This window comes from Bombina bombina, chromosome 5 (assembly GCF_027579735.1).
Source record: "Bombina bombina isolate aBomBom1 chromosome 5, aBomBom1.pri, whole genome shotgun sequence".
In the NCBI taxonomy this organism is placed as follows: Eukaryota; Metazoa; Chordata; class Amphibia; order Anura; family Bombinatoridae; genus Bombina; species Bombina bombina.
In genome coordinates, this window is record NC_069503.1 from 427,390,109 (window position 1) to 427,417,562 (window position 27,454).

At 41.6% G+C, this 27,454-nt stretch overlaps 1 protein-coding gene across 1 annotated transcript in view; it reads right to left on the reverse strand.

Moving 5' to 3' along the window:
- The window catches only part of SNRK (SNF related kinase), a 152,617-nt gene that overhangs the window by 16,586 nt on the left and 108,577 nt on the right, over nucleotides 1-27,454 (reverse strand). Inside the window, exons 3-4 of the mRNA XM_053714267.1 lie at nucleotides 22,868-23,009; nucleotides 966-1,178 (exon numbers count right to left, since the gene is read on the reverse strand). Coding sequence (XP_053570242.1) covers nucleotides 966-1,178; nucleotides 22,868-23,009 — 355 coding nt within the window. The remainder of the gene's footprint in view (nucleotides 1-965; nucleotides 1,179-22,867; nucleotides 23,010-27,454) is intronic.

Sequence of the window (27,454 nt, forward strand, 5' to 3'; positions counted from 1 at the left end):
CAGACTAGTATATGTATACCCTGTGAGCTTGTGCACATGCTCAGTATGAGCTTATGCCCCAGAAAGTGTGTATATAAAGAGACTGGAAAATTTGATAATGGAAGTAAATGGGAAAGTCTCTTAAAACTGCATGCTCTGAATCGTGCAAGTTTATTTTGACTTTAGTGTCCCTTTAAGTCACACAGTGATACCCTGTCTTAATACTTTAAAGGGACATGATATCCAAATGTTCAATCACTTGAAAGATGGAGCATATCTCTTAAAAAAAAACTTCCTATAAAATATCACCTGAACATCTGTGTAAAAAAGGGAGATATTTGCCTAAAAATGTCCTCAGTAGCCACATCCCACTTTAAATGTCCCAGGACTTTCAAGGGAGCATGCCTCTAGCATTAGCCGGCAGTCACTTTATTTCCCTCCTCGGTTTAAGATTTTTTTTTTATAAAAATCTTGCAAGATCTCTGTGAAATCCAATGAGAACACAATAAAGCAAAAGTGTGAACTCAGCACTGATGAAGCCGCGTTGCAGTTTTTTCACTATACAGAAGGTAGTAAAGAGAGTATCTTTGGATCTCACAGTACTTTCTCTGGTGAGCCGAAGACATTTTGAGGTAAAATATATTCTTTTTTATATATAGAGATATTTTGTCAGCTTTTTACAACTGCATCACTTTCAAGTGTTCTAGTGTATGAGTAACAGGTACCTTTAAAGTTAAAAAATACAAATGAGGAACACTGCCACTGAAAGTATCTGATATTGCGATCCATTAATGAGCTTAAAACAAGTTTAAATTGAAATAGGAGTATTTTGAACATACAATGAAAATACATTATAAATATCCATTTTTTAAGATACAAATATATAAATTCCCATTTTATTTATTTTTGCAAATTAGTTATATACTGGTGTTAAATTTAGTTTGACTTCAAATAGATAAGTGAAAAAAAAAAATATACAAACATACTCAACAATGGCGTCTCTGTCTGCTATGTCACCCAGAACCATTCGTTGTATAATGCTGTTATGTTCTTCTTCAGATAAGTTTTTGTAGGATACCAGAGGGATATTATATTTTGTTGCCGGTGATGGGTCAACTCCTTGAAGCCACGCATGGTTCTCAATTTCTTCCAGAGATGCTCTTCGTTTAGGATCTCTCTGCAACATGCGAGTAATCAGGCTGAAATTAAAAAGGAGTACTGGAGTTAGATCCAACTTCACATACACAAAAAACAAAATTTTGGTATTAAAAAGGACAGTCTACTCCAGAATTATTATTATTTTTTTTTATTATTTTTTTTAAAGATAGACAATCCATGTATTACCCATTCCTCAATTTTGCATAACTGGCACTAAAACTCAAGGGGAGTTTCATTCATCAACCGTGTATAAAAGGGTGCTAAACTCACCCTTTCGGTGCAGTTGCACAGCACTAAATTCAGCAGCTCCGGCTGCCCACGGCACAATGATCTACTGAACCAATAGCGGTGCGTGTCAACTGACTAGTTTCTGTATGCACGCACTGCTATTGGTTCAGAGGTGAGATTTTTAGTGATGGTAAATCCTAGCATTTGTTAAACGCTTGAATTTACCATCACTTAAACAGTGACTTTACAAAGTTCAAAAAAGAATTAGACATTTTAGTCAACTTTTTTGTTTAATTTAAAAGAGGGCATTTAAAAAATGATTTCAGTTTTATTTTATTTTTCTATTTTTTTTTTAATTACAAAAAATAAAACTTGCTGTCCAGAATAAGCCTTCTCAGACAGTGAGAAAACAAATCCCTAACTCGAGTATTTTTCAACTTAAACATTTTTTTTTCTCTTTAAAAAATATTAAGTAAAAGCTGTCTATAAAACACTGATCTTCCACACGAATGATAGAATTGTTCTTAGTATAATGTCCTTTATACCTTTGACACTCTTTAAAATACACATTTAAGGGTACCGCAAAAAATTACATTTATCTAATTTTGAAGGATTTGAGAATAAAAAAAAAAAAAAAAAAGAAAATTTATGCTTATCTGATAAATTTATTTATTTCCGGATATGGTGAGTCCACGGCTTTATCAATTACTGTTGGGAATATCACTCCTGGCCAGCAGGAGGAGGCAAAGAGCATCACAGTCAAACTGTTAAGTATCACTTCCCTTCCCACAAACCCCAGTCATTCGACTGAAGGGTAATGGAGAAAAAAGGAGTAACACAAAGGTGTAGAGGTGCCTGAGGATTAGTCAACATTAACTGTCTTGAAATAAAGGGTGGGGCCCATGGACTCACCATATCCAGAAAGAAATAAATGTATCAGGTAAGCATACATTTTCTTTTCTTTCCTAAAATATGGTGAGTCCATGGCTTAATCAATTACTGATGGGAACCAATACCCAAGCTACAGGACACAGATGAATAAGGAGGGACAAGACAGGCAGACCTAAACAGAAGGCGCCACCACTTTAATAACCTTACTCCCAAAAGAAGCCTCGTCCGAGCCTTGCAAATCTGTTCCACAGAAGCTTCATTCTTGAAAACCCAAGAAAAGGAGACAGCCCTAGGAGAAAGAGCTGTAATTCTCTCAGGAGGCTGCTGTCCAACAGTCTCATAACCAAAACGAATTATACTTCTCAACCAGAGAGAAAGAGAAGTAGCAGTAGCTTTCTGACCTTTACGTTTCCTAGACAAACAAACAGGGCAGAAGACTGGTGAAAATCCTTAGTCGCCTGTAAATAAAATTTTAAAGCACGCACGACATCCAAGTTGTGCAACAACATTCTTTATGAGAAGGATGAGGACATGAAGGAACAACAATTTCCTGATTAACATATCTGTCCGAAACCACTATAGGAAGTATACCTAAATTGGTATGAATAACCGCCTTATTGACAAGAAAATAAGATAAGGCGAATCACACTGCAAGGCTGAGAATTCCGAAACTCTCCAAGTAGAAAAGATAGCAAAAAGAAACAAAACCTTCCAAGATAAAATAATATCTATGGAATGCAATGGCTCAAACAGAGCCTGCTGTAAAACTTTAAGAACAAAGTTAAGGCTACAATGAAGAGCAACAGACTTAAACACAGGCCTGATTCTGATCAAGGCCTGACCAAAAGATTGCACATCTGGCACGTCCGCCAGACGCTTATGTAGCAAAATAGAAAATGTAGAAATCTGACCCTTCGGGGTACCGACTAACAAACCCTTCTCCAGACCTTCCTGGAGAAAAGACAAAATCCTAGTAATCCTGACCATACCCCCCCAATAGCACCCCCTGTGTAACCTACATAAGTCCCATCAGCTCCCACTGTAACCCCCCCAATAAGCACCCCCTTTAACATCATAAGCACCACACCGCCTGTAAACACCATCAGCCCCCAACCCACATAAGTCCCAGCGCACCGCCCTCCCTGTAACCCGCATCAGCCACAGCGCACCCCCCTCCCTGTAACCTAACCCAGCCCTCCCCGGGAAGTCTGCTCAATGTCGCAAGGCGGGCATGGCAAGTTGGCGGCCCTCCTGTATGTCATAGGTGACGTCAAAGCGGGTGGGGCTAAAATCGCATACTCTTGAGGTTTTAAAACGGTCACGTTTTAAAACCGCATCCACAATTAATCGTGCAGCCATAGCAGAAAGCTTCAGAGAAACAAAAGAATGGACCCGAGTTAGAAGGTCCCTCCTCAGGAACAACCACCAAGGTGGAAAAGATACATCCCTGCTAGGTCTGTATCCAGATCCTGCGAGACTATGCAGGAACTATTAAAAACCGATGCCCACTCCTATGAGAAAAGAGCAAAAGACTCGTGGAAGGAAAGCAAACAGAGGAACAGGGATGTCAGAATGACATCCCAAAGATCCACCAGGGATTTTAACAGAGCAGCCTGCTGATCTCTAGACCCTTAAACGTAGCGAGAAAGTTTGACGTACTGCCATCTCCAACTCCAGCACCCCCCATTTGAGTGTTAACCTGGAGAACACCTCCGTGAGAAGCATCCACTCCCCGGAAGGATCTGACTCAAGAGAGTCCGCTCCTGGTATCCACTCCTGAAATGCAAATAGTGGAGAGACAACAAATGTGAGCGACCACCCACCGAACAATCCACACCAATCATGGCTAAGGAACTCCAGGTCCCTCCCAGGTGGTTGATGTAAACCACCAAGATGAAATTGTCTTGAACAACTGAGGCCAAGCCATCAGAACATTGTAGATTGCTCTCAACTCCAAGATGGTTATGGAATAGCAGACTCCTCCCAAGTCCATAGTCACCAACCCAACAGGCTGGTGTCTGTGGTCATCATTACTCGGGAAAGTCTCCTGAAGCATGTGTTCCGAGACAGATGCTCCTGGGAAAACCACCACAGGAAAGAATCACATGTCGACAGATCAAGATCTATCCTCCGAGACAGAACCACATGATCCCTGTTCCACTATCTGAGCATGCATAACAGCAAACTCTCGGATAGAATCGAGCAAGGGATAATGTTCAATGAAGCAACTATCAGACCAGAGGAAATAGGCAAGAGGAAATAATCCTTGATCTTTCTGACCTCTGACAAAAATATTGTCAGAGATAGGAAACTAATATGGTCCCTAAGAAAACTACCCTTGTAGCTGGAACAAGGGAACCCATTTTCAGATTCACTTTGTTGTCCAGGAAGGGTACCACAGCAATACCCCGAAACCTGACCACTGCCAAGATAGCTCCCTCTGGGAGCCGTGGCAAGGCCAAAGGGAAAAGCCACAAACTGAAAGTGTTTGACAGAAAGGCAAAACTCAGGAACTTAAAAATACATGTCCTCCAGGTCTATGGTAACCATGACCAAAGGAAGAATGGAACCACTGGTTTCCATTTTGACGGACGATACCCTGAGAAAACTTGTTGAGACACTTTAAATCTAACATAGGACAAAAAAAATTCCCTCTTTTTCGGGAACCACAAACAGGAAGGAATAGAATTCTAGACCCTGTTCCCTTACAGGAACTGGAACTGTCACTCAGAGAAGAGAGGTCCCGAACGCACTTAAAAAATGTCTCACTTTTATCTTGACTGCAGATAAATTTGAGAGGAGGAACCTGCTTCTGGAAGGAAGATGATTTATATTAACCTTGAGATACTATGTCCGTAGGCTATCTGACATCTCATATCCATGTTCAAGACAGAGAGATTCAGCCCCCACTTGATTCGATCCCGGATTGGAGGCAAACTCCTTGGGTCTAATCATCTTGTCTTGCGGTATTAAAAAACCCCACCTTTTTCCACCCGTAATATCAGAAATATTCCTGTCAGATAAGGACCAAACAAGGTCTTACCCTTGAAAGAAAAATGCCAGAAGCTTGGACTCAGGTGAAAAGACCAAGATAAAAGTCTGATGCTCTACTTACTGATCTAATGGATTTTTATATAGTCACAATGCCCCACGGCTAGTACAGTGAAACCAAATACCTTGTTTCCCCGCTGAAATATTGGAAAGGTAGCTGTTTTGGATCTCCCTACCAAAACGGAATCATACAAGGGGTCGCACCAATAAGATGCCGCACGTGTTCCATGTAAGCCTCCTGCTTAGTCCATTGATCCTGAAAAGAGCATCTATCCTCCCTAGGAATCAAGTTCTCTTATCAAAAGTAGAAAAGGTCCCTACTACTTTAGGCATCCTGCGCCATGGAGACAGCGACAGGAAACATCTACAGGGAAAAAGGAATTCCTGACTTCTTGCATTCCTGTGAACATTCTCCTAGCACGGTCTGGAAGAGGAAAAACTTCCACAGAGGAATCCTAGTATTTATACAGTTTACTAGACTCTTAGGGTTGATAACGACAGGCGTATCGGAGTTGCTCCAAGTAGCCAAAACTCCCTTTAATAATGCACAAAGGTGTTCAAGCTTAAATCTGAAGGTTACTACTTCAGTATCAGATGAAGGAATTATACTGTCCAATCTAAAATTTCATCCTCAGAGGCTACCGGCGTATTCTCCTCATCATACTTTTAAGAAAGGCCAACATGTGTAACATTAGATGGGACAGAAACCTCACTATGTGAATCTTTAAAGTTTCTCTTGCGTCTTCCCTTAACTTAGGAAAGGCAGATAATGCTGCAGATACCGCTGAAGATATCTTGTTCAACAATTTCTGCAGGCAAAGAAACTCCTCCAGGAGATTAAAAGGAACCGGAGAGTACTGCATGTGACAGCATTAAGGCTTGGTACGTTTAAGAAAAAAAGCTATGGAATTCCTGCATAGCATCATCCTAAGAGACGTTGGGCTCAGTGGAACAAGCTAAATTATGCAGCACAAAACTGCATCTGACAACGGGGCATAAAAAGGCTTATATAAACAGACACAAAGACACCTATGTCCATTCAATTAAATTAACATTTTTAATAAATTCTTTGGAAGTAAAATTTTTATTAGACATGTGAAAATATGAAAATATGTAACTTTAAACATGTGTTGAACACATCCTTTCCTTCTTAATATGAGGAGAGCCCACGGCATCATTCCTTACAGTTGGGAAATACTGAACCTGGCTACCAGGAGGAGGCAAAGACACACCAGCCAAAGGCTTACATACTCCCCCTACTTCTCTCATATCCCAGTCATTCTTTGTCTTTCGACACAGGAGGTTGGCAGAGAAGTGTCAGAAGATTTGGAGTAGTTCCTTATGAAGGGTATCTACCCTTCGAAATGGGACTGGAGTTTTAAGTAGTTTTGTCAGCCTCTCAGTGAGAGCTTTGACGAAAGTTAGAGTCTGGAGATGCAGGGCGAGTTTTTCTATGAACGCATTCAGACTCGTATTAACAGCTCCTAAGCAGTTAGTGTTGACGAGTTTCACTGCCTGCTTCCATCAGTCAAGTCTATGTCAGGAGAGATGCTACAAGACTGTCAAACTTGAGAGGCTGTGTTTCTGTTCCACGGCATAGATTCCGGTAAGATTGTTTAATTTTTTTTTACACATATGATAATGCCATAAGACAGGGTCACATTGTAGCTCCTTTTATCTGTATGAAATCAAGGGTTAATATCTCCGGAGGGTGATTAATCACATAAGTTTATTTGATTATGCTGCGACATGTGTGAGATGGATTTTGGGCTTAGGCAGTTGTTGGAATGTAAATGATAAAAAAAGAATGCGCCACCATAGTGCACAATCAGATGTATAAAACACGCCAATAAAACAAGCAAGACCGTACTTACAAGATATATGACACTTGAGAAGTGTCACAACCGCCTTCTGGGCTGTTATAGAGTCGTCCAGCTAACTCCCACTGGTAAGTTTCTGATATCCTACTTAAAGGGACACTGTAGGCACAAAATAACTAATCGATGCTGCAAAGAAAATCATATATTAAATATTTTTATAATGCCCTATCTGTTTCAATTACTTACCGTTTAGAAGATATTTGGCTCCGAATTTTTCAACCTTTCCAAACCCACTCTGTTTTTCATTATGCTCGTTGTCCAATCCGGGCTGACAACACCGGTTGGAAGATGGCGACCTTTATTCTTATTGCGCATGCGCAAGATACCGCGACGTCATTGCCCACGTCACTCTCTGTATGTCTGTTATGTATGCAGTAGACCCGTTCTATCGATCGCGGATCAGAAGAGTTTGCTGCACTGTTAAGGTAAATTCATTGCTTGCGTCCCTAAATTAACGAGCAATTAGCTTCATACAATATAATCTCCCTAGAATTAACGAGCAATGTTAGAAAAGTTTTAAACATGATTTGTTAATAAAGACCAATATATACAGTATAGTATAAACGATCTCATATTTATTTTTTATTTCATGCAATAGATCTATTATGGATTGTATACAAGTGAATCTCCCTAGAAAAAACGAGCAATTAAAAATAAACTATGTAAAACTAATTGTTTATACGGATCAATATATGAAGTATAAACAATCTCTTATTGATAAATAACTTTATTAATACATTTATATTGGTAAATCTTTATATTCATATATGTAAGTAAATAGTATTACATTTATAGATATAAAGATATAAGGCATTGAAAAATTCTACAGTTTCGATTGAACGTAAAATGGCTTGATAACAGATTTCATGGATTCAGCATAACAATACACAAGCATGAATCCAATTAACATATGGGCAGTTTCGGCTTCAGACAAAACAAACACGCATGCACAAACCGTAGTAATCCTCTGATAATTATATGCATAAAATAGGGCTAGGATAGGTTACTGATTTCAGATATGAACTGCCCATATTGGAGGGCTGGATTAGGTGACGTCAGGATTAAAAAATAAAACTTATTTTTATGCTGTTATTCAGCTTCGTTTGATTCTGAAAATAGGTTAGTGAGTTATTTATTATATCTTTATTTTGAAATATGGGTTCCGTTTTTGGTAAAAAATCCAAAAGATAGTAATCCTTTAATGTGAGTTGTTGGAATGTACAGGTTTTTACTTTCGTTTTGGTGAGCTGCGCAGCCTGAAAGGCTTGGCGTACTTTTTTTTGCTAGCATAGCAGGGGCGGTCCTGCATTGCGCACCATGTGACCGGGTGTGGTCACACTTATTTCCTCTTTCTTGACCGTCCGGTTTACCGGAAAAGAAGCGGTTTCTCTGTTTGGCCTGGGTCACAGGAGGTGGTGAGTGCCCCAGCCATTGGGGGTATAAAGGTGCCATTTTTTCTTATTAATCAATAGTTTGCTTTGTAAGCGCAAGCTTTGAAGGATTGCGATGCGTTAGAGGGTACTCCCCCTCTTTACCTAAGTCGAATACCTGTCTATATTGTGAGGAGGCAATGGTATACCCGCCCGCTCAATTATGTTCCACATGCCTTGATAAAGTAATTATGTCAAAGAAGGTTAATATGTTTGATACCACTGAGCCGTCCACCTCTGAGGAGTCTATGTCCCGTGAGGTGCACACCATACAGTCCTCTCCTAATCCTCCATCTGGAGGGGGCCTTTTACCGCCAGACTTTACTGGACAGTTACAAACGGCAGTGTCTGCGGCCTTTAGTGATTTACCTCGCCCTGCTAAGCGCAAGGTCAAATATTGCTATCCGTCCCAGGGGTCATCAACTAGTTTATTGGATTTATCTGATACAAGATTATCCGAGGATAAAGGCGCCTCTGATACTACAGAGGGCGCTCTTTCTGGGTCTGAATCTGCTGCCTCTAAACCTCCAGCTGCGGAGGAACCAGGCTTCAGATTTAGGATTGAGCAATAACGCTTTCTGTTGGGAGGAAGTTTTGGCTACGTTAGAGGTTCCAGAGCCCAAATTGCCTGAGGAACCTTTGATTCCTTAATTAGATAGATACGAGGACAGGTTACACCACAAACTTTCCTGGTTCCCGTAAAGATGGCGAATATTATTAAGAATGAATGGGAAAGGATTGGTTCTTCATTTTCCCCTTCTTCCTTTAAGAAATTGTTCCCGGTCCTGGACTCTCAATTAGAGTTGTGGGGTTCCATCCCCAAGGTGGATGGCGCTATCTCTACACTTGCGAAATGCACTACTATCCCCCTTGAGGATGGTTCGTCGTTTAAAGAGCCCATGGATAAAAAGATAGAAACTCTGTTAAGAAAGATGTTTCAACATACGGATATTTGTTTCAACAGGCAGTGGCTGTTGCTGCGGTTGCTAGAGCGGCTACCTACTGGTGTGACGCCTTATCCGAGTTGATCGAGGTGGAGGGTCCCCTCCAAATTATGCAAATTATTCGCCTGAATACTAAGGCTTCAGGATTTTTCTGTTCAAGCCCGTAGGGCACTCTGGTTGAAGTCCAGACTTCTTTCCCTCCCCTTTAAGGGAAAGATTTTATTTGGTCCAGGCCTCGACTCAATTATATCCACAGTTACTGGAATCAAGGGTGCCTTTTTACCGCAAGATAAAAAAAAAAAAAAAACAAGCCTAAGGCACAAGGTCCTAATTTTCATTCTGATAAATCCCAACGTCAGCAGCACTCTGCAAAGTCCGAGCAATCCAAGGGTACTTGGAAACCGGCTCAGTCCTGGAATAAATCCAAGCAGAGCAAGAAGCCCGCCAAAACAAAGTCAGCATGAAGGGGCGGCCCCCGATCTGGTTCTGGATCACGGGCAGACTGTCGCTCTTCTTGGACATGCAAGACCCGTGGGTCCTGGAGTTCATCCTTCAGGGATACAAGATAGGTTTCAAGTCTCATCCACCCAGGGGTAGATTCCTCATAGCAAACCTGTCTTCCAGGCCAGAAAAGAGAGAAGCCTTTCTGGGGTGTGTGAGGGATCTCTCCTCCCTAGGAGTCATTGTCCCGGTACCTCTCGCAGAAAGAGGTTTGGGATACTATTCAAACCTTTTTGTGGTTCCAAAGGAGGGCACGTTTCGCCCGATTCTGGAACTAAAGTGCTTAAACAAATTCCTATCTGTCCCCTCGTTCAAGATGGAGAAAATAAGGTCTATCCTTTCCTTAGTTTAGGAAGGACAATTCATGATCACTTTAGATCTGAAGGATGCTTACCTTCATGTTCCAATCCACAAGGAACACTTCAGGTCCCTAAGGTTTGCATTCCTGGATCAGCACTTCCAGTTTATTGCACTTCCGTTTGATCTAGCTACTGCTCCAAGATTTTTTACGAAGGTTCTAGGGGCTCTGCTTGCAGTGGCCAGAACCAGAGGTATTGCAGTAGCTCCATACTTGTACGATATTCTCGTTCAAGCACCATCCTGTCGTCTGGCGGAAGACACTTCAAAATCGCTTCTGCTTCTTCTTTGATCTCATGGTTGGGAGATAAACTTAGAAAAGAGTTCTCTTATTCCCAGTACCAGGGTGGAATTCCTGGGTACTATAATAGACTCCATATCCATGAGGATATTCCTTACAGACCAGAGACGTTACAAGCTAACTTCCGCTTGTCTTGCCTTCCCGACCTCTTTAAGGCCCTCTGTGGCTCTGTGTATGGAGGTGATTGGTCTCATGGTGTCCAGCATGGACATCATTCCTTTTGCCAGATTCCATCTCAGACCTCTTCAGCTGTGCATGTTGAGACAGTGGAACAGCGATAATTCAGATCTGTCTCAACAGATTTTTCTGGACAAGCGGTCGAGAGAATCGCTCTCCTGGTGGCTCTGTCCAGATCACCTATCCTAAGGGACATCCTTCTTGAGACCATCCTGGGAGATTGTGACTACGGACGCAAGTCTATTAGGATGGGGAGCTTTTTGGCGTACCAGGAAGGCACAGGGGCTGTGAACTCGAGAGGAATCCCTCCCCCCGATCAACATTTTGGAACTTTGAGAGATCTTCAATGCTATGAAGGCTTGGCCGCTTCTGGGTTCGTCCCAATTTATCAGATTCCAATCAGACAACATAACCTCGGTGGCTTACATCAACCATCAGGTGGGAACAAGGAGCTCCATAGCAATCATGGAAGTATCTCAGATTCTGGAGTGGGCAGAGGTCCACAACTGCTCGCTGTCAGCGATCCACATTCCGGGTGTGGACAACTGGGAAGCGGATTTCCTAAGCAGACAATCCTTTCATCCGGGGGAATGGTCTCTCCATCCCAAGGTGTTTGCGGAGATTTGCAACAAATGGGGAACGCCTGAGATAAATCTCATGGTGTCCAGGCTCAATTCCAAGCTACCCAGATATGAGTCCCGGACCAGGGACCATCAGGCGGAGCTAATAGATGCATTAGCAGTGCCTTGGAGGTTCAATCTAATTTACATTTTCCCACCATTACCACTTCTTCCTTGTGTAGTGGCCCGCATCAAGCAGGAGATGGCATCAGTGATACTGATTGATCCATCATGGCCGCAAGGGATGTGGTTCACGGACCTGGTGGGGATGTCCTCATCTCCTCCGTGGAGGTTACCTTGTCACAGGGATCTGCTAGAACAGGGTTCTTTTGTTCATCAAAAGCTAGATTCTCTGAGGTTGACTGCGTGGAGATTGAACGCTTATTCCTAGCCAAGAGAGGTTTCTCTGAGAGGGTTATTGACACTCTCATTCAGGCTCGTAAGCCTGTTACTCGTCGCATGTATCATAAGGTGTGGAGAGCTTACTTATTCTGGTGTGAAGAGCATAAATTAGCCTTCCATAAGGTTAAGACTGCCAGGATACTATCCTTTCTCCAGGAGGGTCTGGAGTAGGGCCTTTCTGCCAGTTCCCTGAGGGGATAGATTTTGGCCCTTTCTGTTTTACTGAACAAGAGGCTCGCAGAGCTCCCTTATGTGCAATTTTTCGATAAGGCTCTGATTAGGATCAGACCTGTATTTAGATCTAACGCTCCACCTTGGAGTTTGACTCTTGTTCTTAAGTTTTTGCAACGGGCTCCGTGTGAGCCTATGCTTTCGTTGACATTAAATTGTTGTCCTGGAAGGTTCTTTTTCTATTGCGTCGGCACGCAGTTTCTCTAAAATAGCTACCTAAGGTGGTGTCTGATCGTAACATCAATCAGGAGATTGTGGTTCCTTCCTTATTTCCTAATCCTCCTCCTTCGGAGGAACGTTTACTTCATAATTTGAATGTGGTTCGAGCTTTGAAGTTTTATCTTTAAGTTACTAAGGAATTTAGGCAAACTTCTTCCTTGTTTGTTATCTACTCTGGAAAGCGTAAGGGTCTGAAGGCGTCTTCCACTTCCTTATCTTTTTGGTGGAGGAGTGTTATATGCTTATCTTACGAGTCAGCGGGACTTAGACCTCAGAGGATTATGGCTCTTTGCACTAGAGCGATGGCTTCCTCTTGGGCCTTTAAGAATGAGGCCTCTATGGATCAGATTTGTAAGGTGGCTACCTGGTCCTCCTTACATACTTTTTCAAAATCCTACAAGTTTGACATTTTTGCTTCGGCAAAGCAGCTTTTGGGAGAAAGGTTTAACAGGCCGTGGTGTCCTTAGATTAGGGTCCGCCTCTCTTTTACCCCTCCCGCTATCATTCAGTGTCCTCTAGAGCCCCCGCCCGTATGCTCCGATGGGCAGACCAAAATTTGTTTCTTTCCTCCGGCACCATTTATACCCTATTTCTCCTACTGTTCCTTGTTCCCTTGGCAGAATTACTGGGATATGAAGTAGGGGGAGTATTTAAGACTTTGGCTGGTGTGTCTTCAGTTCAGTATTTCCCAAAAGTAAGGAATGATGCCATGGACTCTCCTCATACAGAAGGAAATTAAATGATCAGGTAAGCATAATTTATGTTTTTGCAGTAACACAAACTACCCTGTAGAAAAGCATAGCTATTTATACAGCATTAAAGCATAGCCAGGAATAATACAGGCATAAGTACAAAGGCGTGTCTGTTCTGATAGAAGCAAAAGAGCGCTTCAATTTTGCCAACTAGCTAGCCACTAACAGTTCAAAATGAAAGTACAAGCAAGCAGCATATAATTTCCATGTCGAACTAGAGGAGGAAAAGTTGTCGATAGCCGAAGGACGCCACTTCGCTTATGAGGAAAACGGAAGGTGGGTCTCGTGGCTGCCGACAAGAACAGTGCAAGCAAATTCCAAGCGCGCGTTCTAGCTGAATTCTCAGCCATGACTTGCTGTAATGGCGGATTATCCTTAGAGAAAACATCAAACTGACTAAGAAAACATTTGTGGCGGACAATAAATAAAACTATAGGGTGTAAAATGAAAAATCCCTTAATGTTTCACAGCGTCTACTTGCGTTGAGAAAGGAGACTCTAAGTGCAAAAATTACACATAGTCCAGGAGAAGCTGCACATAAGAAAAACAAAAAGCGAGCTACTTATAAGAAACAAATTGCAGAAGCCTGCTGAACTAAACAAGCAAGGGTTAAGAGTTATTACAACAATAGTCATAACAGCTCCACAGCAGAGGGAATAAAGCCCAAACCCGGTGCATACAGTTAAAAAACAGAAAACTGAGCCATAATAAATTAAAAGGGCGTATCTTTAAAATCCTCAGAAAAGAATTAACCCCTTAAACTCTAAGTCACAAGCGTGCCTGCGCCCTGCCTATAAATATCCTGTATAAAGGATATATATGTCCCATAAAGTTGCAGCTATTTAATATTAATACTCAAGTGCCCATTTCCCCACCTGGCAGACAAAAGGCACTTACCTGCAATCTAGCCGTCCGGCAGAAGGACAGCTTACAAGGTATGGCAGCACATCTCCCCACAGAGACCTGTAACACAAGAAAGAACAGAGTACACCTACTCAGCTTTCTATACAAGGGCAGCAAGCATGTTAGGAAAACGCAGCAAGGCCCACCTTACAAGTTCCTAACTGCTTTAAAGCCACCACTGCCCTTAATGAAGAGACTAACGTGGAGTACGGCTAGACCCAATCTTGAGAGGAAAGATCAGAGTACCCTACTATGGTTTACAAAATAATAAAATCTTGATTGAAGTGAAATAAATCCAATCTTCAAACACCAAAACTTCCTAGAGGCAAAGAATGACTGGGGTTTGTGGGAAGGGAAGTGATATTTAACAGTTTGACTGTGGTGCTCTGCTGGCCAGGAGTGATATTCCCAACAGTAATAGATTAAGCCGTGGACTCACTATATCTTAGAGGGAAAAAAACAAAGAAAAAAAAGAAAAAAAAAACACCTTTAAATAGTGCTCAGTATCAACTGAAAAATCTTTTTCCAGTTTTGTTAGTTGAAAGATGAAATTACAACCAAGCAAAGAGATTAGCTTGATGTTGGTAATAGACTTATATCCAAAACCTAGAAGAACCCTCAGAGGAAGTATAGCTCCTGATAGAGGATTTTAAATCGGGGAAGTCTAGGAAACTGCACATTTAGGCTTTTTTTTTATAAGCAACACAATAACAATGTGAGACAGTATATGCTAGTATTTTACTTAGACACAACTCAGATCAGTAGAGCAGTATTTTCTTTAAGAATTTGGTATTAATACCCATGAGAACCTGACTACTTCTCTACAGAAGCACAAGCAAACACAAGGCTTAAAGGGACATGAAACCCAACATTTTTCTTTCATAGATAGATACAATTTTAAATAACTTTCCAATTGACTTCTATCATTTAATTTGGTTCCTTCTCTTGTTATCCTTTGCTGAAAGGTTTATCTAGGCAAGCTCAGAAGCAGCAGAGAACCTAGGTTCTAGCTGTTGATTGGTGGCTGCATATATATATATATATATATATATATATATATATATATATATATATATTGATTGTGATTGGCTCACCAATGTGTTCAGTTAGAAACCATTAGTGCATTGCTGCTCCTTCAACAAATGATACCAAGAGAATGAAACAAATTAGAAAGATGTTTAAAATTGTATTCTCTATCTGAATCCTGAAAGAAAACATTTGGGTTTCATATCCCTTTATCGAATGTAACAGCAACAAATGTAGACTTACAGACTAAAAACTTTCATGTAGGTTTTCTTAAAGGGACATGAAACCCAAACATTTTCCTTAATGATTCAGATAGAGAATACAATTTTAAAACATTCCAATTTACTTCTATTATGTAATTGGCTTCATAATGTAGGTATCCTTTGCTGAAGAAATAGCGATGCAAATGTGCGAGCCAATCACAAGAGCCTATTTAGATATGATTTTAAACAACATATATCAAGAGAATAAAGCAAATTGAATAATACCTGACTGTAGGAATGCACATGAGATTTACTGTGACTGAAAAACAGAATTTATGCTTACCTGATAAATTACTTTCTCCAACGGTGTGTCCGGTCCACGGCGTCATCCTTACTTGTGGGAATATCTCTTCCCCAACAGGAAATGGCAAAGAGTCCCAGCAAAGCTGGCCATATAGTCCCTCCTAGGCTCCGCCCACCCCAGTCATTCGACCGACAGACAGGAGGAAAAATATAGGAGAAACCATATGGTACCGTGGTGACTGTAGTTAGAGAAAATAATTCATCAGACCTGATTAAAAAACCAGGGCGGGCCGTGGACCGGACACACCGTTGGAGAAAGTAATTTATCAGGTAAGCATAAATTCTGTTTTCTCCAACATTGGTGTGTCCGGTCCACGGCGTCATCCTTACTTGTGGGAACCAATACCAAAGCTTTAGGACACGGATGAAGGGAGGGAGCAAATCAGGTTACCTAAACGGAAGGCACCACGGCTTGCAAAACCTCTCTCCCAAAAATAGCCTCCGAAGAAGCAAAAGTATCAAATTTGTAAAATTTGGCAAAAGTGTGCAGTGAAGACCAAGTCGCTGCCTTACATATCTGGTCAACAGAAGCCTCGTTCTTGAAGGCCCATGTGGAAGCCACAGCCCTAGTGGAGTGAGCTGTGATCCTTTCAGGAGGCTGCCGTCCGGCAGTCTCGTAAGCCAATCGGATGATGCTTTTAAGCCAAAAGGAAAGAGAGGTAGAAGTCGCTTTTTGACCTCTCCTTTTACCAGAATAGACGACAAACAGAGAAGATGTTTGTCTGAAATCTTTTGTAGCTTCTAAATAGAATTTTAGAGCACGGACTACGTCCAAATTGTGTAACAAACGTTCCTTCTTTGAAACTGGATTCGGACACAAAGAAGGTACAACTATCTCCTGGTTAATATTTTTGTTAGAAACAACCTTTGGAAGGAAAACAGGCTTAGTACGCAAAACCACCTTATCTGCATGGAACACCAGATAGGGCGGAGAACACTGCAGAGCAGATAACTCTGAAACTCTTCTAGCAGAAGAAATAGTAACCAAAAACAAAACTTTCCAAGATAACAACTTAATATCTATGGAATGTAGAGGTTCAAACGGAACCCCTTGAAGAACTGAAAGAACTAGATTTAAACTCCAGGGAGGAGTCAAAGGTCTGTAAACAGGCTTGATCCTAACCAGAGCCTGAACAAATGCTTGAACATCTGGCATAGCTGCCAGTCGTTTGTGTAGTAAGACAGATAAAGCAGAAATCTGTCCCTTTAGAGAACTCGCAGATAATCCTTTATCCAAACCTTCTTGCAGAAAGGAAAGAATCTTAGGAATTTTTACCTTATTCAAAGGGAATCCCTTGGATTCACACCAGCAGATATATCTTTTCCATATTTTATGGTAAATCTTTCTAGTTACCGGTTTTCTGGCCTGAACCAGAGTATCAATCACCGAATCTGAAAACCCACGCTTTGATAGAATCAAGCGTTCAATCTCCAAGCCGTCAGCTGGAGGGAGACCAGATTTGGATGTTCGAATGGACCCTGAACAAGAAGGTCCTGTCTCAAAGGTAGCTTCCATGGTGGAACCGATGACATATTCACCAGGTCTGCATACCAAGTCCTGCGTGGCCACGCAGGAGCTATCAAGATCACCGAGAACCTCTCCTGTTTGATCCTGGCTACCAGCCTGGGAATGAGAGGAAACGGTGGGAACACATAAGCTAGGTTGAAGGTCCAAGGCGCTACTAGTGCATCCACTAGAGTCGCCTTGGGATCCCTGGATCTGGACCCGTAGCAAGGAACCTTGAAGTTCTGACGAGACGCCATCAGATCTATGTCTGGAATGCCCCATAATTGAGTCAACTGGGCAAAAATCTCCGGGTGGAGTTCCCACTCCCCCGGATGGAATGTCTGACGACTCAGATAATCCGCTTCCCAGTTTTCCACACCTGGGATGTGGATCGTAGATAGATGGCAGGAGTGATCCTCCGCCCATTGTATTATTTTGGTCACTTCTTTCATCGCTAGGGAACTCCTTGTTCCCCCCTGATGATTGATATACGCAACTGTCGTCATGTTGTCTGATTGGAAACTTATGAATCTGGCCTTTGCAAGCTGAGGCCAAGCCCTGAGAGCATTGAATATCGCTCTTAGTTCCAGAATGTTTATCGGGAGAAGAGACTCTTCCCGAGACCATAGTCCCTGAGCTTTCAGGGATTCCCAGACCGCGCCCCAGCCCACTAGACTGGCGTCGGTCGTGACAATGACCCACTCTGGTCTGCGGAAGCTCATTCCCTGGGATAGATGGTCCAGGGTCAGCCACCAACGGAGTGAATCTCTGGTCTTCTGATCTACTTGGATCACTGGAGACAAGTCTGTATACTCCCCATTCCACTGTTTGAGCACGCACAGTTGTAATGGTCTTAGATGAATTCGTGCAAAAGGAACTATGTCCATTGCTGCAACCATCAACCCTACTACTTCCATGCACTGAGCTATGGAAGGACGTGGAACAGAGTGAAGAACTTGACAAGCGCTTAGAAGTTTTGACTTTCTGACATCTGTCAGAAAAATCCTAATTTCTAAGGAATCTATTATTGTTCCCAAGAAGGGAACTCTTGTTGACGGAGACAGAGAACTTTTTTCTATGTTCACCTTCCATCCGTGAGATCTGAGAAAGGCCAGAACGATGTCTGTATGAGCCTTTGCTTTTGAAAGGGACGACGCTTGTATTAGAATGTCGTCCAAGTACGGTACTACTGCAATGCCCCTCGATCTTATAACCGCTAGAAGGGACCCGAGTACCTTTGTGAAAATCCTTGGAGCAGTGGCTGATCCGAATGGGAGGGCCACAAACTGGTAATGTCTGTCCAGAAAGGCGAACCTTAAGAACTGATGATGTTCTTTGTGGATAGGAATATGTAGGTACGCATCCTTTAGATCCACGGTAGTCATAAATTGACCTTCCTGGATAGTGGGCAGAATCGTTCGAATGGTTTCCATTTTGAACGATGGTACCCTGAGAAATTTGTTTAGGATCTTTAAATCCAGAATTGGTCTGAAGGTTCCCTCTTTTTTGGGAACTACGAACAGATTTGAGTAAAATCCCATTCCTTGTTCCGTCATTGGAACAGGGTGTATCACTCCCATCTTTAACAGGTCTTCTACACAATGTAAGAACGCCTGTCTCTTTATTTGGTTTAAGGATAAGTGAGACATGTGGAACCTTCCCCTTGGGGGTAGTTCCCTGAATTCCAGAAGATAACCCTGAGAAACTATTTCTAGTGCCCAGAGATCCTGAACATCTCTTGCCCAAGCCTGAGCAAAGAGAGAGAGTCTGCCCCCTACTAGATCCGGTCCCGGATCGGGGGCTACTCCTTCATGCTGTTTTGTTAGCAGCAGCAGCAGGCTTCTTGGCCTGCTTACCCTTGTTCCAGCCTTGCATAGGTTTCCAGGCTGGTTTGGGCTGTGAGGCATTACCCTCTTGCTTAGAGGAAGGCCTATCTTGTGGAAGGGCGTGGCCCTTTCCCCCAGTGATGTCTGAGATAATCTCTTTCAATTCTGGCCCAAAGAGAGTTTTACCTTTGAAAGGGATATTAAGCAATTTTGTCTTGGATGATACATCCGCTGACCAAGACTTCAGCCAAAGCGCTCTGCGCGCCACAATTGCAAACCCTGAATTTTTCGCCGCTAATCTAGCTAATTGCAAAGCGGCATCTAGAATAAAAGAGTTAGCCAACTTAAGTGCGTGAACTCTGTCCATAACCTCCTCATATGGAGTCTCTCTACTGAGCGACTTTTCTAGTTCCTCGAACCAGAACCACGCTGCTGTAGTGACAGGAAAAATGCACGAAATGGGTTGTAGAAGGTAACCTTGCTGTACAAAAATCTTTTTAAGCAAACCTTCCAATTTTTTATCCATAGGATCTTTGAAAGCACAACTATCCTCGATAGGAATAGTAGTTCGCTTGTTTAGAGTAGAAACTGCCCCCTCGACCTTAGGAACTGTCTGCCATAAGTCCTTTCTGGGGTCGACCATAGGAAATAATTTCTTAAATATAGGGGGGGGGGGGGAACGAAAGGTATGCCGGGCTTCTCCCACTCCTTATTCACTATGTCCGCCACCCGCTTGGGTATAGGAAAAGCGTCTGGGTGCACCGGAACCTCTAGAAACTTGTCCATTTTGCATAATTTCTCTGGAATGACCAAGTTGTCACAATCATCCAGAGTAGATAACACCTCCTTAAGCAGTGCGCGGAGATGTTCTAATTTAAATGTCACAACATCAGGTTCAGCTTGTTGAGAAATTTTTCCTGAATCTGAAATTTCCCCATCTGACAAAACCTCCCTCATGGCCACTTCAGATTGGTGTGAGGGTATGACAGAACAATTATCAGCGCCCTCCTGCTCTTCAGTGTTTAAAACAGAGCAATCGCGCTTTCTCTGATATGCAGGCATTTTGGATAAAATATTTGCTATGGAGTTATCCATTACAGCCGTCAATTGTTGCATGGTAATAAGCATTGGCACGCTAGATGTACTAGGGGCCTCCTGCGTGGGCAAAACTGGTGTAGACACAGTAGGAGATGATGTAGTATCATGTCTACTCCCCTCATCTGAGGAATCATCTTGGGCAATTTCATTATTTGTGGCAGTACTGTCCTTACTTTGTTTGGACGCTATGGCATAATTATCACACAATTTTGAATGGGGAGACACATTGGCTTTCATACATATAGAACATAGCTTATTCGAAGGCACAGACATGTTAAACAGGCTTGAACTTGTCAATAAAGCACAAAAACCGTTTTAAAACAAAACCGTTACTGTCTCTTTAAATTTTAAACAGAGCACACTTTATTACTGAATATGTGAAAAAGTATGAAGGAATCGTTCAAAATTTACCAAATTTTCACAACAGTGTCTTAAAGCATTAAAAGTATTGCATACCAATTTTCAGAGCTTTAACCCTTAAAATAACGGAACCGGAGCCGTTTACAAATTTAACCCCTATACAGTCCCAGCTACAGCCTTTGCTGTGACCTAACCAAGCCCAGAGGGGAATACGATACCAAATGACGCCTTCTAGAAACTTTTCCAAGCACTTTCAGGTCCTCACACATGCATCTGCATGTCTTGCTCTCCAAAACAACTGCGCAGTAATGGCGCGAAAATGAGGCTCAGCCTACAACTGGGAAGGCCCTCCCTGACTGGAAAAAGTGTCTAACATAGTGCCTGACATTAAAAAACGTTCCCCAAGTTTATAAGTGTGAATTATCAGCATAAACATGTATAAAATGTCCAAATAAAGCAATCGATTTAGCCCATAAAAGTGTCTACCAGTTTTATAGCCCATATTAAGCCCTTTATTCTGTTTGAAACTAAGAAAATGGCTTACCGGTCCCCATGAGGGGAAATGACAGCCTTCCAGCATTACACAGTCTTGTTAGAAATATGGCTAGTCATACCTTAAGCAGAAAAGTCTGCTAACTGTTTCCCCCAACTGAAGTTACTTCATCTCAACAGTCCTATGTGGAAACAGCAATCGATTTTAGTTACTGTCTGCTAAAATCATCTTCCTCTCACAAACAGAAATCTTCATCCTTTTCTGTTTCAGAGTAAATAGTACATACCAGCACTATTTTAAAATAACAAACTCTTGATAGTAGAATAAAAAAAACTACATTTAAACACCACATACTCTTAACCATCTCCGTGGAGATGTTGCCTGTGCAACGGCAAAGAGAATGACTGGGGTGGGCGGAGCTTAGGAGGGACTATATGGCCAGCTTTGCTGGGACTCTTTGCCATTTCCTGTTGGGGAAGAGATATTCCCACAAGTAAGGATGACGCCGTGGACCGGACACACCAATGTTGGAGAAATATGGCTAGTCATACCTTAAGCAGAAAAGTCTGCTAACTGTTTCCCCCAACTGAAGTTACTTCATCTCAACAGTCCTATGTGGAAACAGCAATCGATTTTAGTTACTGTCTGCTAAAATCATCTTCCTCTCATAAACAGAAATCTTCATCCTTTTCTGTTTCAGAGTAAATAGTACATACCAGCACTATTTTAAAATAACAAACTCTTGATAGTAGAATAAAAAAACTACATTTAAACACCACATACTCTTAACCATCTCCGTGGAGATGTTGCCTGCGCAACGGCAAAGAGAATGACTGGGGTGGGCGGAGCCTAGGAGGGACTATATGGCCAGCTTTGCTGGGACTCTTTGCCATTTCCTGTTGAGGAAGAGATATTCCCACAAGTAAGGATGACGCCGTGGACCGGACACACCAATGTTGGAGAAATAAAGATACAAAACAGTTCCAAAATGATAACATAACATTACTACAAAATAGATAGAACTTCCACCCTGCTTGTACTGGGAGCCATAATACAGCATGCAGTGGTTGCCATCTGAAATTAGCTACAGTCCACCTCTCAGCTGAATGTTTCCTGTACAGTGGCACTTATTGACAGTAGCTGGGCAGCTAAAGCCATGCAGTAGTGTGCATGCCTAACAGAGAGGGGTCAAACCTGATTTTTTCATCTGTACAAAGTACACAGCTCAGTTTACCTGACCACACAAACAAGCAGAAACTCAGGCAGAAAATGGAGATATTTATGTATGTGGCTTTTTTTTGCTCTGCCCTTCTATGAGCTGCTTCTATCTACTATAGTGGTAAAAGACGCAACATTATGAATATGGTTCTAGGGGTGAGTGATAAACACCAAGACATGAACGATACATATTGCTATAAAGAGAATACAAAAATCTAAATCTATACCAGAATGTGTGTGTAAATATGTTATTTAGGCTAGTTACACAGATGCTTCTCATAAACATACAGAGAAGGAATAATAATGACAGCTTAGGATAATCATTTCGACAATACTCTTAATAAACATTACTTATAGCTTTTTGGAACTACAAAGGCAGGCTACAAAACAAAAAAACACACACAGTTGAACTTTTTTGCAATTAATGGTTTTGGTCACTAGAAAATATTTGCCAATGCTAATCCTTGCAATTACCTTCAGTTAACCAACAAAACACTGTACAATACAACTAAAGACATTTTTATGTATCTACTTTCTTCCTCAAGTCAAGTTGAAAAGCCATTAATCATATTCCCCTACAACATGTTATTTAAACAATGATCAAGTTAATTTACATTTTAAGCCGTAAATCAAACCAACATTTTCTTTCACGATTTACAGAGTGCAATTTTAAACAACTTTCCAATTTACTTATATTGATTTTTTTTATTAATTATATATATATATATTGTTCTTCTTCTGTTACTTACTCTTTGCACTCTTTGGATACATGAATGGGCACCGTATATTTGCAATCCATGATCATAGTCAGTGTTTCACTGTCATTTGCTTCTTGGAAAGGGGGAGTTCCACATACCAACATGAACAGGATAACACCCAGACTCCAAATATCTGAAAGACAAGGACATTTAAATTGTTTTCATGGAGTGATTAAATTTACATGACTGGGTCGATGAAAATATACAATAATGTTAACAAGGAGATTATGCTCTAACCACATTTTATACTTTAAAAAAAAAAAAGAGAAATGAAAGCTACCACAAAAAAGTGAATATTTTTAAGTCTTAAAAGCCTGTCAACCTGATACCTTAAAGAAACATTAAACAGAAGGGACATTAAACAGAAATTACCCATAAAAAAGTTTAATTATGCAAACGAAAAAAAAAATTTAGAAAGCTTTCATTATTTATTTTGCCTGCATTTCATGCCATTTAAAATTGTAGTTTTTCCACTGTCACCGGAGAGGCTGGAGTAGAATGCTAAAGCCTAACACTTCTACATTTTGCACAGTAGTTTCTTGATCAGTCCTGAAAACCATTTATACCTGTTCCTATTTGGGCACAGAAGAGGAGATCAGATAAATACATTTTTAAGGGACATAAAATATAAAATGTAATTTCCTGCATGCATTTTTATTATTTTCCTGAATATTTTTTCCTAATATAACTGAGCATTGTAGTGTTCCTACACTCCCTAAAGAAGCTGGGGTGCATTGAGTGGAATGCAGAAGCATGACACTCCTACATTCTGTACAATGACTGATTGCAATGTTTCATTTATATCTGTCCCTAAATGGCCACCTTAAAGGAAGCCAGCTAAAACAACATTCAAAAGGGTTTTCAAGGGTTGGGCCGTAGGCCTGGAAAACAGTGCATATTTATTCTACCAATGGCAGGTTTTAAATGTTTTTCCAAACATTTTGTGTATGGATTGGTTGGAACGTAGTGCATACTTTCCATGGAGAGTGTGTGAGAGAAAAAAAAATGAGCTCACCCTTTAGGACCAGCCTAGGATATAGAATTTTCATATCTAAAGTATACTAGGTTTAAACACATGAAAAGAAAATCCGGTGGTAGAGGATTCAAACCCAGCTGTATTACATATGATCTCACGTCAAGAAGCGGTTATGTTTGAAAAAGGGTACAAAAGATTTAAAAGATAATTCTCCTACCTTAGTTAATTGGTTGCTGTTTTAAATCTAATATTTCTCCAAAATTCCAAATAAAAATAGTCATTTATTTGCAGAAAATTACAACTAGTCAAAATAACAACAAAACAAAAAAATGCAGTGTGTCAGGCTTGTGACCATCCATCTTCCTCTTGATCACATTCTAGAGGTTTTCAATGGGGTTCAGGTCTGGAGATTGGGCTGGCCATGACAGGGTCTTGATATGTTGGTCCTCAGACCACACCTTGATTGCCTTGGCAGTGTGGTATTGAGCATCATCCTGCTGGAAAAAACAATCCTCAGAGTTGGGGAACATTTATAGAGCAGAAGGAAACCCGTTTAATTCCAGGATAATCTTGTACTTGGCTTGATTTATGTGTCCTTCACAAAGATAAATCTGCCTGATTCCAGGTCATCTTCTCTGATGAGTCCCATTTTCAGCCGAGTCCCATTTTCAGCCGAGTCCCATTTTCAGCCGAGTCCCATTTTCAGCCGAGTCCCATTTTCAGCCGAGTCCCATTTTCAGCCGAGTCCCATTTTCAGCCGAGTCCCATTTTCAGCCGAGTCCCATTTTCAGCCGAGTCCCATTTTCAGCCGAGTCCCATTTTCAGCCGAGTCCCATTTTCAGCCGAGTCCCATTTTCAGCCGAGTCCCATTTTCAGCCGAGTCCCATTTTCAGCCGAGTCCCATTTTCAGCCGAGTCCCATTTTCAGCCGAGTCCCATTTTCAGCCGAGTCCCATTTTCAGCCGAGTCCCATTTTCAGCCGAGTCCCATTTTCAGCCGAGTCCCATTTTCAGCCGAGTCCCATTTTCAGCCGAGTCCCATTTTCAGCCGAGTCCCATTTTCAGCCGAGTCCCATTTTCAGCCGAGTCCCATTTTCAGCCGAGTCCCATTTTCAGCCGAGTCCCATTTTCAGCCGAGTCCCATTTTCAGCCGAGTCCCATTTTCAGCCGAGTCCCATTTTCAGCCGAGTCCCATTTTCAGCCGAGTCCCATTTTCAGCCGAGTCCCATTTTCAGCCGAGTCCCATTTTCAGCCGAGTCCCATTTTCAGCCGAGTCCCATTTTCAGCCGAGTCCCATTTTCAGCCGAGTCCCATTTTCAGCCGAGTCCCATTTTCAGCCGAGTCCCATTTTCAGCCGAGTCCCATTTTCAGCCGAGTCCCATTTTCAGCCGAGTCCCATTTTCAGCCGAGTCCCATTTTCAGCCGAGTCCCATTTTCAGCCGAGTCCCATTTTCAGCCGAGTCCCATTTTCAGCCGAGTCCCATTTTCATATTAACTTGTTCTAATGTTTAAAATGCACTGAGGTCCCTGGGAGGCAGCCGAGAGGCTAAAACGCTAATAAAGTACCACTTTATTATGCACTGTGTTTTAATTTGAAATAGTATTTTCTAAGCTGCCTCCCAGGGACCTGAGTGAATTTTAAACATTAGAACAAGTTAATATTTTTCCTCAGATGTGAAGACGTTGGGCTCACAGGAACTGTAGTGATAGTATAGGAAGTATCATGATCCCACAGCACCGCCTGTAATGAAAAAGCCTGTGTCGTGCCAGTGCTAAATTCCGATGTATATATAAAGCAGCTGAGGATCAGGATCCGGTGTGTATCCTTAGCGATCCTTCAACAAATGAGCCAACACAAAGAGATTTATATAAACACCTTTACTGTGTCATAAGCATAACGTTTCGGCCTCGCACGGAGGCCTTGGTCACATGAAAATACCACACACCACAGGTATACAACATATCCCCAATATAGTGCCTAATATACCCTTATCCCATATCCTGATATGCTAAGAAAAAACTGCTGAAATCAGCCTTCTTACAGCTGATGGTGATCTGAAGCATACCTACGTCATCACCGTTTGGCCGTAGTCATGGCAACTGAGTAAGAGCAGACAAGACTTGGCACAAACCGCATGGCCGTATTGTGTAATGACGTCATAATGTGGCAACCATTGTCATGGTAATACATACAAAATCGTAGTGTATAGACACCAAAAAATTGTCGTAATCATATACGATATGTATGTCTGGAGGTACCACCCCCAACTGACATGTAGTGAATAACCATGGCAACAGAGCTGTTACATACCCAGCGTCATTCTAAATAATTATTAAAACAATAAAAGATAACATGGGTCAAACAAAATAATCTGTAAAGAACAAAATCTTACTAAGTAATAATTGGTATAAACCATATAGCCTAGTACATAGAATAAAGAATACATATGTAAATAACCTCATACTAAGGTAACATATATAACATGTATCCCCTAATTGAATGACCAAGACTATAAAATTAGTACAACATATTAAAAAACAGAGTGCTCCAAGGAAATGGTAGAAACTGAATAATTTGAGGAGAGGAAGCTCACAGTCACTTATAGAAACAGCTGTAGTCGATCATCACATTTAAACCTTTCGGTGCAATAGTGTCCAGTCTACGGATCCAGCGAGATTCCATCCTTAATAGGGCTTTGGCACGATCACCACCCCGTCTTGACTTAGGTATGTGATCTATTAGTATGGTTCTCATAGTGGAGATGGCAAATGCTGCTTGCTGGAAGTGGCGATCCACAGGTTGATCAGAGTTGCCTTTCTCGAAGGCTAGCCCAATGGCTGATTTGTGGTTTGCCAACCTCTCTCTGAATATGGTAATCGTTTTTCCCACGTAGTAGAAAGACAAGGGCAAATTATCACAAATTACGTGATCCGAAGTGCATGTCAAACGATGATGAATAGTGAAGATTTTGTTGGTGTGCGGATGATGGAATTTATTACCAGTAATCATGCCGTTGCATGTTGTGCAGTTACCGCACCTGTAGCAGCCTTTCTTTCCCTGGGGTAACCAGGTCTTTTCTGGTAGCTATGTACAGGATCTGTCTTCACCAACAAATCTCCAATGTTCTTTGATCTTTTATTGACCAACCTCGGAGGTGGAATATCTCCAAAAGGTAAACTGGTATCCGTGGATACAATCGCCCAATTATGCTTGACAATCTTTTGAATGGCTTGTGATGCTGGTGTATAGGTAGTGATGTAATTTAATCGCTTATCCACTGGTTTCAGTGGTTTAGTGGTGATGGATTGCTGAGTCAATGTATGGGCTCTCTCTCACCGTGTCATTATGAGAGGTTCTGGATACCCTCTGTTGATAAATTTCAGTGACATTATGTCCAGTTGTAATTTCTTGTGAGCCTCCTCTGTTATTGCGTACCACACGCAGAAATTGACCCCTGTTTTTTTTAAATTTAGGATGGAAACTATTGTAATGTAGTATAGAGTTCTTATCAGTGGGTTTATTGTAGAGAGTGGTGTATACAGTCGTATGCAAAAGTTTAGGCACCCCTGACAATTTCCATGAATTTCATTTCTAAATAATTGG